Here is a 14,641-nt window from a genome sequence, read left to right on the forward strand (position 1 = left end):
AGCTGCATGGACGGGTCCTGAGGCGCGAGGTGAAAATATCTTCTCAGGAGAGCGCCAAAGCCTTCCCTCTATGCCCTTGTGTGTGTGGATGAACAAAAACTAAGTAAACTGCATGTGTGTGTAGCATTACTCATCATACCCCGGCACAGGTAACCTGAGACCATCAGGGCTATCATAACACACCATGCATCCCCTCCTTCTCTTGTACAAACACATGCATGCACAAGCTCACACACATTTTGGTCTGACTTGCACGCAGAGTCAGAGCACGATGGTTTCTCAGTAAAAGAACACATTTGAATAAAATTTTCTTGCCAAATTAGAAGCAAAGGTTGTCACCCCCCCTCACTCGCAATAATCTACAGTTCCAAAGTGTGGCGCATGAGGACATCCACAATAATCACAGTCTTTTCTGTAAATGTAGTTTATTACAGTATCATGTAATATAAAAAATAGAATGCATTTGAGTACAAAAATGAGAAGACGAGGCACAAATGATCCCTTTGAAAACTCAGAAACAAAAACAAAGCAAAAACACACGACATCTTTGGTTAAGTCTGGAGTCATGAATGTTACACGTCAGGCTGGAGAGTGAAAACCAATCCAGGAACATGTGTGCGTAAGCCATGCAGGCTTTAATGTCAACATACTTTGGTAAGAAATGGCTAATATGAACAAACACAATGAAAACATTTTCCTTTTACCCCCCCCAAAAAACAAATTTAAACACTCAGCTAAATTCAGGTTGATTTGTCCAAGCTAATGTCCTGGAAGCTGAGCTTGGAAAACCTCATGTTACAGCGTGAATTGATAATGAACATTTCCTATCCACAGCTTCTCCTCGAGGACTGTTTTAAAAACTACTAACTGATTGATGCATGCCTTAAATAGATTAAATGAGACCAACAAACACACACACATTAATGTAACTATACGTGTTTTTCTGATTTTTTTTGTACCATAATTGGCCAAAGGTTTGACCGCTTATCTGTGTTATGACAACAGAAAGGTCACACAGCTTTGATCGAGCTGTACTCAAAAATTTAACAATATCTCAAAAACACGAACCACAACTTCCTGATTAATCTTCTTGGCTCCTTATCTTTCTGTGTCACTCTTACTAAGAGACTGTGAAATGAGTCCGACCGCTGTCATAACACCGTGGCAGTGCAGCGTAAACAATATGTGAATGAAATGTGCAAAATATACAACAACAACAAAATAAAAAACACAACTGAGCTATGACCACACAACCAAAAAAAGAAAAGACACGTTTGTGTATCACTGAACAAACTCATTCATAAACGTAGACACAAAAGAATCCATATGAAGTGAATCCAGGTATTTGGTTGAGTACATAGCAAATATATATATAGCACGTTTTAGTCAGAACATCAATAACATCAAACGTGTGAGCTTTAAAATAAGGCACTTATAAGTATTAACATGCTGAGATGTTAACAGGAAACATCGCAACATGTTTTAGTGTAATGCTCTGCTGTGCTTCCTTTTAAAAGCTCAGCACAGCTTCTTTTTATCTCCCAAGAGTACTGGCTTTAAAAAAATTACACTCAGCCACTGTGCGACATAGTGTCTTATGAAGAACTAAACATGCATTGATTGCATAGAGTATAAACCCTTTTATTTCCTCCTGTTCTATATATAGGTTTGTTTGTTTTTTTAAACAAAGGTCAGGCAGTGCTGAATCCTGGAAACTGCAGACAGTTCAATGATAAAAACAACACTACTAACGTGTGGTAATAAAATACTGTCATATAGCCCTTTCAGCTATGATCTAATGTTTGTGTAGATTATAATATTCGCTATATTCCTGGTCAAACTCGTTGCAACTGGGCAACAGATTCAGCCATGCTTGCCCTTAATCACCGACTGTGTTCATAGACTTAACTGACAGAACTGGTGGTGTCGATGTTCGGTGGTCAGATGTTCGGAGGGTGACATCCTGCAGGGTGGGATGAGAATCCGAACCTCTAAGTTAAAAACAAAAGTCTCCACTGTGGGTTTAGGGTGAGTTTGTGTTGTTGCTACAAGTAGCTACTCCCTTATTCACTAGGGATTGGGAAGATTTTTTATGCTGGATGCTCTTCCTGACGCAACCCCGAAAGGGATTTGGGTCTCCACCCAGAATCGAGGATCGTTTATTTGTTAGGTGAACCTGTTACACATGTAGGAGTTAAATTATCCTGACGAAAGTGTGGAAGAGGACTGGTGGATGGTGAAAATATGGTGGACTGGTGTGGCGCGAGCAGTTAGGCAGATGATCCAGTTGTTTTGAAGAGAGGTGAGTCCGACTGTTCTGTACACTCCTACTCTACACTGTGAGGAATTAAATATTAGGGATACTTGGGGTGGTAACTGGAAGAATAAGACCATGAGATGCAAGTCAGATTCTTCAAAGTTGGAGACAAAGTGAGAAGGAGCTCAGAGGAGAGCCGCTGCCCTTCTGCTTTAAAAAGAACCAGCTGAAGTGGTTCAGGGATCCGACCAGGACGACTCCACGATTGATCACTGGAAACAGTGTGCTGTTGTTGCTGGCTTGGGAATGTCTTGGTTTCCTCCTGGAAGAACTGAAGTTGATAGCTGCTTAGGCTACCTTCTACTATGACCTGGTCCAGGATGAGTGGGAGATGATGGATGAAGGGATATTGCTGGAGTGTTGGCAGAATATATTCAGGCTGAATTCAGGACAGGGAGGGAACCATTTAAAGATTTTTCCCTTTTGAACAGTGTATCACTGTTGTGGATCTATATCAGAAACCCAGACGTAGTAGAGCTGAGTTAGTCCACAAAACCACAAGAAGGATCCATGACCCCTGACCCCATGACTCACAAGTCTTGGTCTAACATCAAGACTTGTGAGTCAAGCAGATTAATCCTTAAATCATCTGTGCGGATCTGATCTTTTTATAAAAAAAAAAAAAAAAAAAAAAGTAAGGCACATACTGATTTTAGTAAAAAATAAAATAAAAAAATCTTAATCCAAACTGAGAGGAGTAATTGAACCAGCAGGTGAATAATCCCATTCATAATAAAGAGAGCTGGAAAATTTCCAGCTAGCACCACAATGGCATCTGGTCTACTGAGTGAGAATTGCTGCTGTAGGTTATAAAAAAATATGGTGATCTTATATGATGCATGATGTGGGATAAAAATGTTTCAAGTCATCCAAACAAGACAAACAGATCTGTGGTGTTGAACCAGTTTTAAAAACTATAAGCCCAGCTCGTCATCCACAGGGACAGACTGAAGCTGAGTAAGGATTTTTGATTCTCCATCGATTTCCTCTGGATTCCCAAGTGGCGAGCTGGCTTCCACATCCTGCTCTGGAGAGGGGCTGCCCAGGAGCAGCGACTCCCCACCAGGTAGACCCAACAAGGCTGGGTCCACAGGTAGGTCCCCCTTGGTGCGGACGTCAAACAGAGTTAAACTGGCTGAAGTGGAGAGGGGCACTGGGCTCCACACTGGCTGGGGCATTTGGCTATTTGGTGTCACTCCAGTGTACATGGGGCTGAGCGTGAGCATGCTTTCTGGAGTCAGAGCATTCTGCGTTGTCGGGGTGGCCGTTGGGTCCAGCGGGTGAGGGGAGGGGATTGCGTGCACTTGGCTGGTTTGGATGGGAGTCTCTTGAGCACAGTATGGTGGAGATGAGCTGATGAAGTTCAGGGGAGATGATGCGGCGAGGCTGCTGGGCGTTGGTGTTGAAGGCTGTGAGACTACGGGAAAGGTAGAAGGGTTAAGAATGGGGATCACTCCGTTTGTAGAGATGGTGGAAGCGTCAGGGACTGGTTTCAGGGGCAAACTGGTGAGCTGAATGCCTGCTGGGATGGTCAGAATCAGCTTGCCTTGCTGGACACTCAGGTAGGGGCTACCACCGAGGAGAAGGTTACCTATGAATATGAATGATAAATGATAAACTGGCAACAATCTAAACAATATAACCAGATTCAGCTGATATAAAAAGCAATGGGGCTATATCTTATAAGTGCATGCAGCAATCCAAGTTATAGATCAATACTTTTAATGAGTGTTTTACAGAATGGCATATATATATATAATATCATACAGAAACAGAACATGTTTCTGAAAGCATTATTTTCTTTTATGTTTGGTTTTGTAGTGCTATCAATGGAAAAAAAACAAACACTGTACTGATAAATATTCCTCAAATTTTCCCAGGTACATACTAACTTGCGGGTAGATGCTTATATTAAACATGTCCAGTGTTGCACATAATGAGGTCAGAGGATCTGAGCAGAACCACAGGCTTCAGATAACTTTTCATAGTGTTGGCTTTGGATGATGTTATTTAGAATGGATATTCCCTCATGCGGTCATCTCAGGCACACGGCAACCTGCTGTTCAAACTTTTATTTATGAATGGATGCCAATCAGAATCAAATAGATTCAACTTTTCCCCCTATAGAGACGACATTTGAGGACCTCCCCAGTACACCCAATGATAAGCTTTGATACCTCAGTATATAATAAAGACGTAGTTTGATGACAATTTGAATAGTTTCTGGGTTTTTCCAAGGGTAGGTGGGTAGCAAAATATTAATCATAACCAATTCTGATTAAGCAAAAAATGTCAATGTCTGCTCGTCTTTGACTTGTGTGACATGTTGTTGATTATTTGCAAGACAAAACCCCCAAAAAACATGTCTGTCATTGTTTTTTCTTTCTGCACCACATAAACAATCAATGATGATCTATTAATCAATAATTAAAAAGATTTTTCTGAGTCCTAAAACATTCAAATGTCTTTGCGCACTCTTTCTGACTAACAGTAACTTCAAAAATTTCACCTTTTCTGACTGTAAATACAATCAGTTCATGTGAATATGAAAAAGAAGTCATGTCTGAGAAGCTGGAAGCAGTAACAAATACACACACATAGATATATGTACCGTAATTGTCGGGCTATAAGCCGCTACTTTTTGCACAAGCTTTGAACCCTGCGGCTTTTAGTCAGGTGCGGCTTTTCTATAGATTTTCCATGATTTTTGTGATATCGTAAGACGATTTGTTTTGTTTGTTCCGCTGTTGTACGGCACTACGTTGCCTGACGGAAGGATCGGGGTTCAAGAGTGGTATGTTGGTCACATGTCCATCCGCCAGGCAACATAGTGCCGTACAAGTAGCGCGAAAAACAAACTTCAAAGTAGCGCTACGCGTTCAGCGGGAGTCGTGGATGACGAGCGGCGATAAACTTGCGAAAAGCAAGTTGTGCTCAACTCCACCGGTGGAATCTGACAGCGTGGAAAAGTGTGCAAACATCCACGATCACCAACGGATTTCGAAGGGCTGGACTGCTGCATGATGAAGAGGAGGACACCGCCACGGCCCTTCAGAGGGTGTTCGACTGACAATGACAATGAGGATTATCTTTGGTTTTGAAAGTGACAACGAAGGAGAGAAGCTGAGAGTGGATGACGAAGCCATCCTGAGCCTGTTCGTTTCCGACACTGGAGAAGAGGACTTTGGTGGTTTTAGTGCGCAGGAAGATGGTGGTGAATGACTGACTTTTCTTCTTGTTAAAGCCGTGTCACTGCACCTGAGCCTAAAAGGTAGTCTGAATCTATTTTTCTGGTGTGCTGTAGGTTACTGTTATGTACTACATTTGTTACTCATTTATGAAGCACAGCACATGTGCAAATATGTACCCATAACTTGTTTTTCAAAATATTAATAAAAGGGGTGTGTCTCCAAACAGCCATCTCTTTCCTGACAATTCGCTTTGTGCATATTCTCTTACATATGATAAGTCAATATTGAAACACCTGCGGCTTTTGGTCAGGTGTGGCTAATGTATGTACAAAACAGGATTTTCCCCTGATTTTAGCTTGTGCGGCTAATATTCAGGTGCGCTTTGTAGTCCGGGAAATACGGTATATATAATTATTAATCAATAATCAGTTAATTTTCTCTTAGTTCTGGGTGCTACATTTTTTAAATATTTAATGAATTGAGAGTACCTGGAGGGGTAGAGGGTAGCTGAATGATGCCGGAGTTTAGGAGCTGCACCGTAGGGGCCGTGCTGGCTGGAGGAGCTACGCTCTGAATGGGCCTCAGCTGGTTTAACCTGAGAGGAGCCTGTGGGACCCCTCCAGCTGCAGGAGCTGAAGTGAGGATCTGTAATGGTAGACGGGCAGAAGGGATGGAGATAGAAGGACTTGCAGGTACCACCTGTGGGAAAGAGATGGTGGAGGAAGTTTGGATGGAGGAGACTGGTACCAGCTGGGGCACAGAGAGTGGGACGAGCTGTGCCGGTGTGCCACCTTTGGCCTGGGGGACTGGGACGACTTGTGTTGGGGAAGAGATGGAAATAACCTGCGGTGTCTGGATTTTGCTGGGTGTACAGTTTGTGGTCTGCTCCCCCAGTTGTTGCATCACGTGCTGGGGGAGCTGACTGTTGTTGAGCGGTGAGATGGAAACTATGGTTGTGGCACCTTCAGACATAGCTGCCGAGGCTTCCTGTTGCTGCTGTGCCAGTCTGTTTCCTGTGTTCAGAGTCTGGGGGCTTTGAAATTGAGGCGCTGGTGAGGTGAGGGGGGATACTGGGACCAGCTGAGGGCACTGGGATACCTGGGCTCCCGAAGAGTGCTGAACCAGGTGAGATACTGGTATACCCTGGATGGAAGGCACAACCTGGGGCAGAGAGAAAACCTGAGGGGTGCAGTTGCTGGTTGAAATCACAGAGCTAGGAGGGTTGAGGCTGGTAGAGGGAGCAGTAGCAGAGATGCTATACTCCCCTTGCTCCCCTGCAGAACTGGAGACAAGCATGCCTGCAGATGACAGAGATGCTGGGAGGGGGAGGGAGTCCTGGCGTTGGTGGTTTTGTGTTAAAACTAGTGAAGAGAGGCTGGTTGGTGAGGAAGAGGAAGAAGAGGATGATACCGTCTGGCTGCTGCCCTCTGATTCGGAAACACTGATGAAGCCCATTGCACTGTCACTCTCGGTCTTGGTTTGCAGGGGAAGAGAAATGATGGGGTTCGAGACAGGCGTGACGTTAGTGTTAAGAACAACTGCTGGAACGCCGCTCGGCTTGGCCTCCATTTCTGAAACTTCCTGCTCCACCCCAGAAACAGCTTGCTGTGGCTGCTGCACACCAACCCCAGATTTGGTTATTACTTGAGCCCCGTTCAGTATTAAAGGAGAGCTGGTTCCAACAGGACTCAGTGTGACGGTCTGGCAATCACCTAAATTTATCCCATTAATTATAACACCAGCACCACTGCTGGAGATCAGGGAGTTGCCATTGAGCAGAGAGGCGGTGAGGAAGCCGCTGGACCCGTTGAGGATGAGCTGGCCTCCAGTGCTGGACGGGACCGCAGAGACAGAGATGATGGAAGCTGTGGAGCCGGCAGCCTCGTCTGGTTTGTCGGGAGTGTCGTCCATCGCACTCGCCTCATCCTCAGTGCTGTGGTTCCCATCGGACTCACTGAAATGGTCAAATATAAAAGGACAGAAGCACACACAGACAAATGAGTTTTTAATGTTACAAGAAATGAACGAAAATACACAATTAGATCAACTCACAAATAAAACAAAACCTTAAGACTGAAAAATGTTTGATTCAAAAAGTAGCTACTTGTAAGACTGCAGCTAATAATTATATATTCATTATTTTTATAAAATTCAGCCCACGATTTTCAGTCTAACCAAAAAGAGGAAAAAGCCTCAACTCTTTTACAACAGAATTTAAAGTCAGTGAATATGTGTCTGTTTGGAAAGAGCTCAAATTATTAATCAATAATCAGACTTGCTGTTGGTTAATTTTCTGTTAAACTAACTAGGTAAATAATTAACTAAGCAGCCAGATAAAGAGGCAAACACTCCTCTCCAGCACCAGAGGCAAGGAGTGTGATTCCCCCTGAATTTTGAATCCACGGTCCACCACCCAAGAGGAGAGGTGTGCACATCAGGATAACCCACAATATCCAGAATCTAATTCACTGCTGCCCCATAATGGACTGGTTCTCATAGCACTCTTCTACTTAAGCGCTGTTTTTTTTAAAGTTGTTTCTATCCAACTTCACACACATTCATACTGCGATGGATGCATCTGAGAGCAACTTGGGGTTAATATCTTGCCCAAGGATATTTGGCATGCAGACGGGAGTAGACGAGGAGTGAACCACCAACCTTCCGATTAGCAGGTGACCTGCTACAACAATAGAGAGAAAACCCCAAGAATCAGACAATCCTCTATGAGCACTTGGTGACAGTGGGAAGGAAAAACTCCCTTTTAACAGGAAGAAACCTCCGGCAGAATCAGGCTCAGGGAGTGACGGCCATCTGCCACAACTGATTGTGGTGAGAGAAGACAGGACAGAAGACCCACTATGGAAACAGCCAAAGATTAAAAATAACCAGTAATTAAATGCAGAGTGAAGAAGAAACGCTCAGTGCAGCCCAAGATTATTGCAGTGCAACTAAGGGAGGATTCACAATCACCTGAGCCAGCCCTAACTATATGCTTCATCAACAAGGAAAGTTTCAAGCCTACTTTTAAAAATAGAAGAGGGGCCTCCACATCAGCACCGGGGTAGGAGTGTAAAAGAAGTCGAAACAGGAAAGAGAGAAATCCCAAAGTCTTCTTCAGAAAGTTTCATCTGTCTCAGCTGCTGGAGCATCTCCCTCTCTGTAATGTGGGAGTTTCTGAGCTCCTGCACCAGTACGTCACTGAACACAGTTCAGAGGTGCCCGACAAGCAGAAACGACACCAGGACGTGGCAGTTGTGATGTCACTTTTGGCGCGTGCTGCAATTTGTTGTGGTGCCAATGGCGAGTATAAACCGGCTATTAAGGGACTTAGGATGAATCTCATCCATCCTCCAGGGCCAGGCCGCTAGAGACTAATCAACTATTCATTACAACTATAAATAGATAAATAGATGTATTTGTCCCCACGGGGAAGTCACCTGACATTTGCAGACACCTCAAATAAAACAATCCCATCAACATAAGACAAGCACACGTTAAACACTCTTTCACTCTTCCTGTATCGTAGGGATGACTTTGGCCACACGAACTGAGCAGGCTGTGTGTTGCTCATGTTCAGACGTTTGATGGCTCGAGGAATAAAAGATAGAGTCGACCCATTTGCGAACAAGACGGGACAATGACACCATGCAGATGGTAAAAAAAATCTAATTTAAGCTCTGTGTATATAATATTACAGGATTCAAATCTATTAGACTGAGCAAGCAACCTTCATCGTACCAAGTAACACTCTCTTTTCTTCTAACTGCACTCTGCTGTTTCCATTACCATCATGTGAAACTTTAAATGTGATATAAATGCATTATTTAAGATTCAATATTACTAGAATACTAAAAAAAACAAAAAAACAAAGCAAACCACTTTCCAAAAGCACATCCAATCAGCAATATACTGTCACTCTTAAATATGTTAAATATTTCTAATTCAAAACTAGGATGCCTGCAAGTTTTAAAGTTTGCCTCAGCAGGATGTTTGATTTTAAAGGGAGAGTAGCCTCCACTTTAAGGTGCAGAAATCATTTTGTATCCGTCCGGAAATCCTAACATAATCAAAGCGTTCTTCTAATGCCGACGTTCTCCAACAGTTTCTGGCATGCCTCCTTTAGAAGAAGCTACTTTCAGCTGATCCCTTATTAACAAAGGGTCGCCACAGCAGGTAGCTGCACGTTTGATTTGACTGCACTGTACAGCGACTTTGTCGTTTCAACTGAGGGAATGCAGGTTAAATATTTGCTAACAGGCTCATTTACACTAATGTTTACTGGTGATCTTTGTTCCTGTGAATTAAGGCAAAAATACTTATTGGTGCTGTTTTAGAGACTTTATAATACAGTAGTCAGTTACGGACTCTAAAAACCTTTATAAATGCAACATCAGGATTATTACAAAAAGTGGGGCTCAAAGTTGCTGTATGATCACCTACCTACCTACTGACATTAATCCTAATTTTTAAGTTTTAGTCTTTGTCACTTTGGTCAAGTTTGTCAGCACAACATGCATCAGGAGGTTCTGAGGCTTTGTTTTTTTAAGACTGACATTAATCAGACACGATGAGTTGCGTGTCCCAGTTTTAAAACAGAATCTAACCGAATCTTTTCTAAAGAAACTAAACTAAAATGAGCAAAAACTCTGTGGAAATGTAACTGAAACTAAGATGAATTGATAATAAAACTTCTAAATAAGCTGGAATATGTTCTTATCACTTGGATACATTTGGTGATATGTGGTTAATGTGTGAAAATAAAGCATCCTGGTGGCCCCAGTCTGCCAGACCGTGGGGTTTGATACAGCACAGCAAACTTATCTTTCTTATCTTTTCACAAACTTCCCCTCCCACTGCTTGCAGAAATCTTCATTTTAAAACTGTGATTTCAGCCTCCCCCCACACTCCCACCTTTGCCTTAGTTTACGCTCTTTTCCTCTCCTAACCTTTGTCACCCTGTGGCTCTGCAGGATGCGGTGCAGGGTTTCAGGAAACTTGAGCCACAGTGGGCGCCTAGATCTCACATTTCATAACAAAGCAACATGCTCTTGGTGTCAGACATGTGTGGCCTCACTGCTGTCAGAAGTCACCTCCTGTTTGTCTTCCTACTTCGTGCCATTTCTGAGTTTTGCCACACTGATTTGTGCACTCCTGCAGGCAGCCCTCTGTAGGTCTGCGCGCTTTTTAATTGGTAAGCTTTTATGTGCTGCTTTCAGTGACTTTTCTGATAAGCCCTCGCTATAAAAGACAAAGTAAAGAAAAAAAGCTTCGTTCAGATAAACACAGGACAGCTAAAAACAGCAGCTGCTGCCGCTCAGGCTGTGACTCCTTGCTTGCTACCAAACTTAGAGCGCAAACAGAGATAAAGGCGACAGCTGGATTGTGTTTCCAGTGTTGCGGGTCTTGCCTTTTGCTGTGGGTCCCGGACGGGGTCCTGTCCCTCTGCCTGCGGTTCTTGAACCAGTTGCTGACCTGCGTGAGGGATAGCCCGGTGATTTTGGCCAGGTTTTTCTTCTCGTCCGGAGTGGGATACCTGTTGCTCTTGTAGCACTCTTTCAGGGCATTGCGGGACTTCTCTTTGAAGCAGTACACGGTCTCTTCTCCGTCCCAGATGGTTTTGGGTAGGGGGAACTTCTTTCTGAGCCGGTACTTGTCCACTGCGCCCAGGCTACGGCCCCGGGACCTCTCCGCCTCCTTGTAGCGGGCTTTGAGGTACAGGTCCTGCAGGAACCCGTGGTTAGACGGGTGGAAGTTGTGGCTTTCCAGGATGGCGTACAGCTCCTTGAATTCCTCCCGGTGGAAAGCCACCAGTGCCTGGGCCTTTAGCAGGGTCTCGTTGCCACGTAGCAGCTCGGACGAAGGAGGTATAGTGGAGAGAAATCTCCACAGGCGATCCACATTGCCCGCCTGCAGAAGGGCCTCGCACAGACATGAGACCTGGTCAGTGGAAAAACTCAGCGCCGACTTTTGGAAACTTTGGAGCAGTTGTTCCGAAATTTGGAGCGGATCTTTCTCTTCTTTGGTCTCCGACCCCGCTGGCTCCCCTGTGCTGTTCTCAGATTGTTCTGTGGACTCCAAAGACAAGGAAGCCATTTTCACTTTAACTTTTTTTTCCACCCGTAGTTCCTCCTCCTCCTCCTCCTCGCTCCCTCCCTCTGCAGCGCCGTCCTCTCTCCCATCCTCCAAACCGCGAGCGTGCTCGATGAACAACGACGGCCACGCCCCTTTGTTCTTCAAGCCGCACAGACATCGGAGGGAAAGCAAGAGCGGTTGCTTCTGATTATCAAATAATCCGATGCAAAGACTGATACGGAGCATTTACATAATTTATTTTTTAATGAAGCAAAGGTAATTAGAAAGCTTTGCTTTTGGATATCTGACATTTTTAAGACATCCCGGTAAATTTCTAGGAGGTAAATTAGGCTTTTATTTTGGAGAAGAAATCTCACATAGAGCTTTTATTTTGGAAACCCCCCCAAAAAACACATCCCCCATAGCTTGAGTATTTAATTTGGAAAAATGAAACTTTAAAGCAGGGGCGAAACTGGGACTGTTGAAGGGGGCCACACGAATAAGCAACCCTCCACAACAGTCCCAGTTTCTCGTGTGGCCCCTTTGGATTCTGAATTGCAGGCCTCTCCTTGTAAATATATACAATGTCAAACTGTAAGTGAGAATTTAAACACTCACAAATGTATATGTAAAATGTTTAATACTACATTTTTTTTCTTACTGCCTTGTAATAGTAAATACTTTATAAATGTACTTTGAGTCCCGAAGTTCTCATTTAGTCAAGTCAAGTCAAGTGGCTTTATTGTCATTTCAACCATGTGTACAGTACACAGTAAAACGAGACAACGGTCCTCCAAGACCACAGTGCTACATATAGCATATAACAGACAATCAATACAGGACTACATAAAGTGCAATGCGCAAAAATTGCAACAAAACAAAACAAAGACAGTACCACACCAGACAGAACAGAACGATGCAGACACAACACTGCAATAGAAATGTGCAAAAGACTGAATATTGTGCAAAAAGTCACTTGGTGTATGAAGGTGTGTGTGTGTGTGTGTGTGTGTGTGTGTGTGTGTGTGTGTGTGTGTGTGTGTGTGTGTGTGTGTGTGTGTGCGCGCGTGCTACATAATAGTTTAACATTTATGTTGTTCAGCACCTATTCAATGGTTTAGTATTTTGGAGTTAAGAATGCCATATTTTCATGTATAACCTCCAATAATGTCCAAAAAAAAAAAAATACAAACAAACAAACAAAACACTAAACTGTCCCTTTCTTATCATTTTGAATTACATTCAATATTATTGCTGAAGCTACACTGTAAACAATATTTATTATCATAGTTGAAGTGCAACAATAATAGCTATGTAGGCTGCTGTAAAATAAAAATATATAATAATAATATCTGTGTAAATGAACCTGCTATAATCTGCTAAATATATGTGATTATTCTGATTAATAACAGATTACCTGTTAGAAGTCATTCTTGGCCAGCCTTTAGTGATGCTTTTATTCAAGGGCAATGCTGGTTGCATGTGTTTTATGTGTGTTGTGCATCGTGTATGGCCATGTTTCCCTGTTTGTTCAGGCTGAACATGTTGTCATCACTTTTCTGTGTGCCTGAGGTGGTTGCCTAATGCAAATACTCTCAGTATAAACGCATGCGTGTAGGCACACACAAACGTGTTTAAGTGCAACTGTAACAGGGTCATAAATCACATTGTTATAATTACCCAAAATGTGTTCTAAACCCCCAAACCGCTCCTTTTATACCTGACTTTTAGGACCTCCAAGCCTGTAGTTATGTTCATTGTCAGTTAGAGCCCCTCCTCATTCTTTTCTTCTTCTTCTTTGGTGCAATCCTATAAATACAGTGTACCCCTTTGCCTCTCCCCTTTTCTACAATTCCCCTGTGGGAGAGGTGGGTGTCATTTCTTTCCAACACTTTAAAACACACATGGTCTCTTGTGTTCTGGGGGCCTCTGGATGTCTGGAGTTTTGATCTCCTCCATACCTGCTTCATGCCCTGGAGGACGGGGCTGTGGCCCCCCCACACCCTCTAGCAGATCATTACATAAAGGAACCTTTTAAAAAAACAAGCGCGTCCATGCTCACAGGTGTACACACGGGTGATCACACCCACAAACTACACCCTTTTTGGCTCCTACCTCAAAGCACACTGTGTTCTGTTGATCTTATGTGCTGCACAATAATGTTTAATATTTAGTATTTACTGTCATATTCCCATATATCATTGTGATGTTGTTTATTCTATTACTCTTGTTCTCTTCTGCTTGTTTTCTTTTTTCTTTCTCAGCAGGTGACCCAGGTGATCGATATATGCATTTTTTATTTCTTTTTTTTTCTTCTGCTCATTCTGTTGGTTTTTGTTTTTTGCCCTTCTCCCCCGTTCCTCTTCTCAGCTGTTTCTCTTTCCCTGTTTCTTTCTCCCCTTCTTTCCCCCAGTCAAGTCTGTCCCGTATTCAGTAAGTGAAAATAAAATAAACAATAAAAGGTGAATCAAATGGACCATTATGGCAAGGCTGGGATGGTCAATTTGGTAAAGTAAATCCGTTGGGCATCTTTCTTTGCCTTTAGACAACAATTCTGATGGCAAAAGAGCCAAACGGGACAGGCAAAAAAAAAGAAAAAAAAAAAGAATTCGACACTTTAAATCAGGTCCAGATTGTTAGAGGCTTCACCTGAGCATTATGTATAAAAATGGCTATAATTCCTAAACAGTTAATTCAATACTTTTATTTAATCCCCTTCATTGAAGCCGAAATTCATCATTCACAACTTTATAAGCATTATTATTACAAAAGTAAAATAAGAATAATAATAATAAAAAAAAAAGAGACAAAAAAAAAAAAACCCCACACATATAATGCATATTTAGCCACCTGGATGTTTCTGATTGCGATTTTAGTTCAATTATTGTCATTATTAAGCCTGTTTTTGTTAGATGTTATAAGTGTGTAGTATGTGTGTATCATAAATGTGTTTTAGGCGCCATAAATGCTAGCATGAATATATACTCCTTGCTAGCTTGGACGTTGTGGTGGGTTGAGCTAACTCTCTTCCCCACTGTTTGTATTCTTTTACCTTTTTTAT

The 14,641-nt window shown here is 42.8% G+C and overlaps 1 protein-coding gene across 1 annotated transcript; it reads right to left on the bottom strand.

The window, feature by feature from the left end:
• Positions 1-3,124: 3,124 nt before the first annotated feature.
• On the bottom strand, positions 3,125-11,627 carry six5 (SIX homeobox 5). Its single transcript, XM_085371638.1, has 3 exons — positions 10,916-11,627; positions 5,997-7,462; positions 3,125-3,908 (listed from the first exon to the last, which is right to left on the bottom strand). Exons 1-3 carry the CDS (start codon positions 11,599-11,601, stop codon positions 3,232-3,234), a joined length of 2,829 nt encoding a protein of 942 aa, XP_085227764.1. The 5' UTR covers positions 11,602-11,627; the 3' UTR covers positions 3,125-3,231.
• Between the last annotated feature and the right edge of the window lie 3,014 nt (positions 11,628-14,641).

This window comes from Diplotaxodon limnothrissa, linkage group LG14, assembly GCF_057381915.1.
Source record: "Diplotaxodon limnothrissa isolate DT_005_m linkage group LG14, D_limnothrissa_male_GT1.1, whole genome shotgun sequence".
NCBI lineage: Eukaryota > Metazoa > Chordata > Actinopteri > Cichliformes > Cichlidae > Diplotaxodon > Diplotaxodon limnothrissa.

Excerpts from the sequence above, each read along its gene's own strand:
- six5 (XM_085371638.1), bottom strand. The coding sequence starts at position 11,601 with ATGGCTTCCTTGTCTTTGGAGTCCACAGAACAATCTGAGAACAGCACA. Across the intron at positions 7,463-10,915 it reads TCCGGGACCCACAGCAAAAG|TGAGTCCGATGGGAACCACA; the intron begins GCAAGACCCGCA and ends TGACCATTTCAG. Across the intron at positions 3,909-5,996 it reads GCTACCCTCTACCCCTCCAG|GTAACCTTCTCCTCGGTGGT; the intron begins GTACTCTCAATT and ends TCATATTCATAG.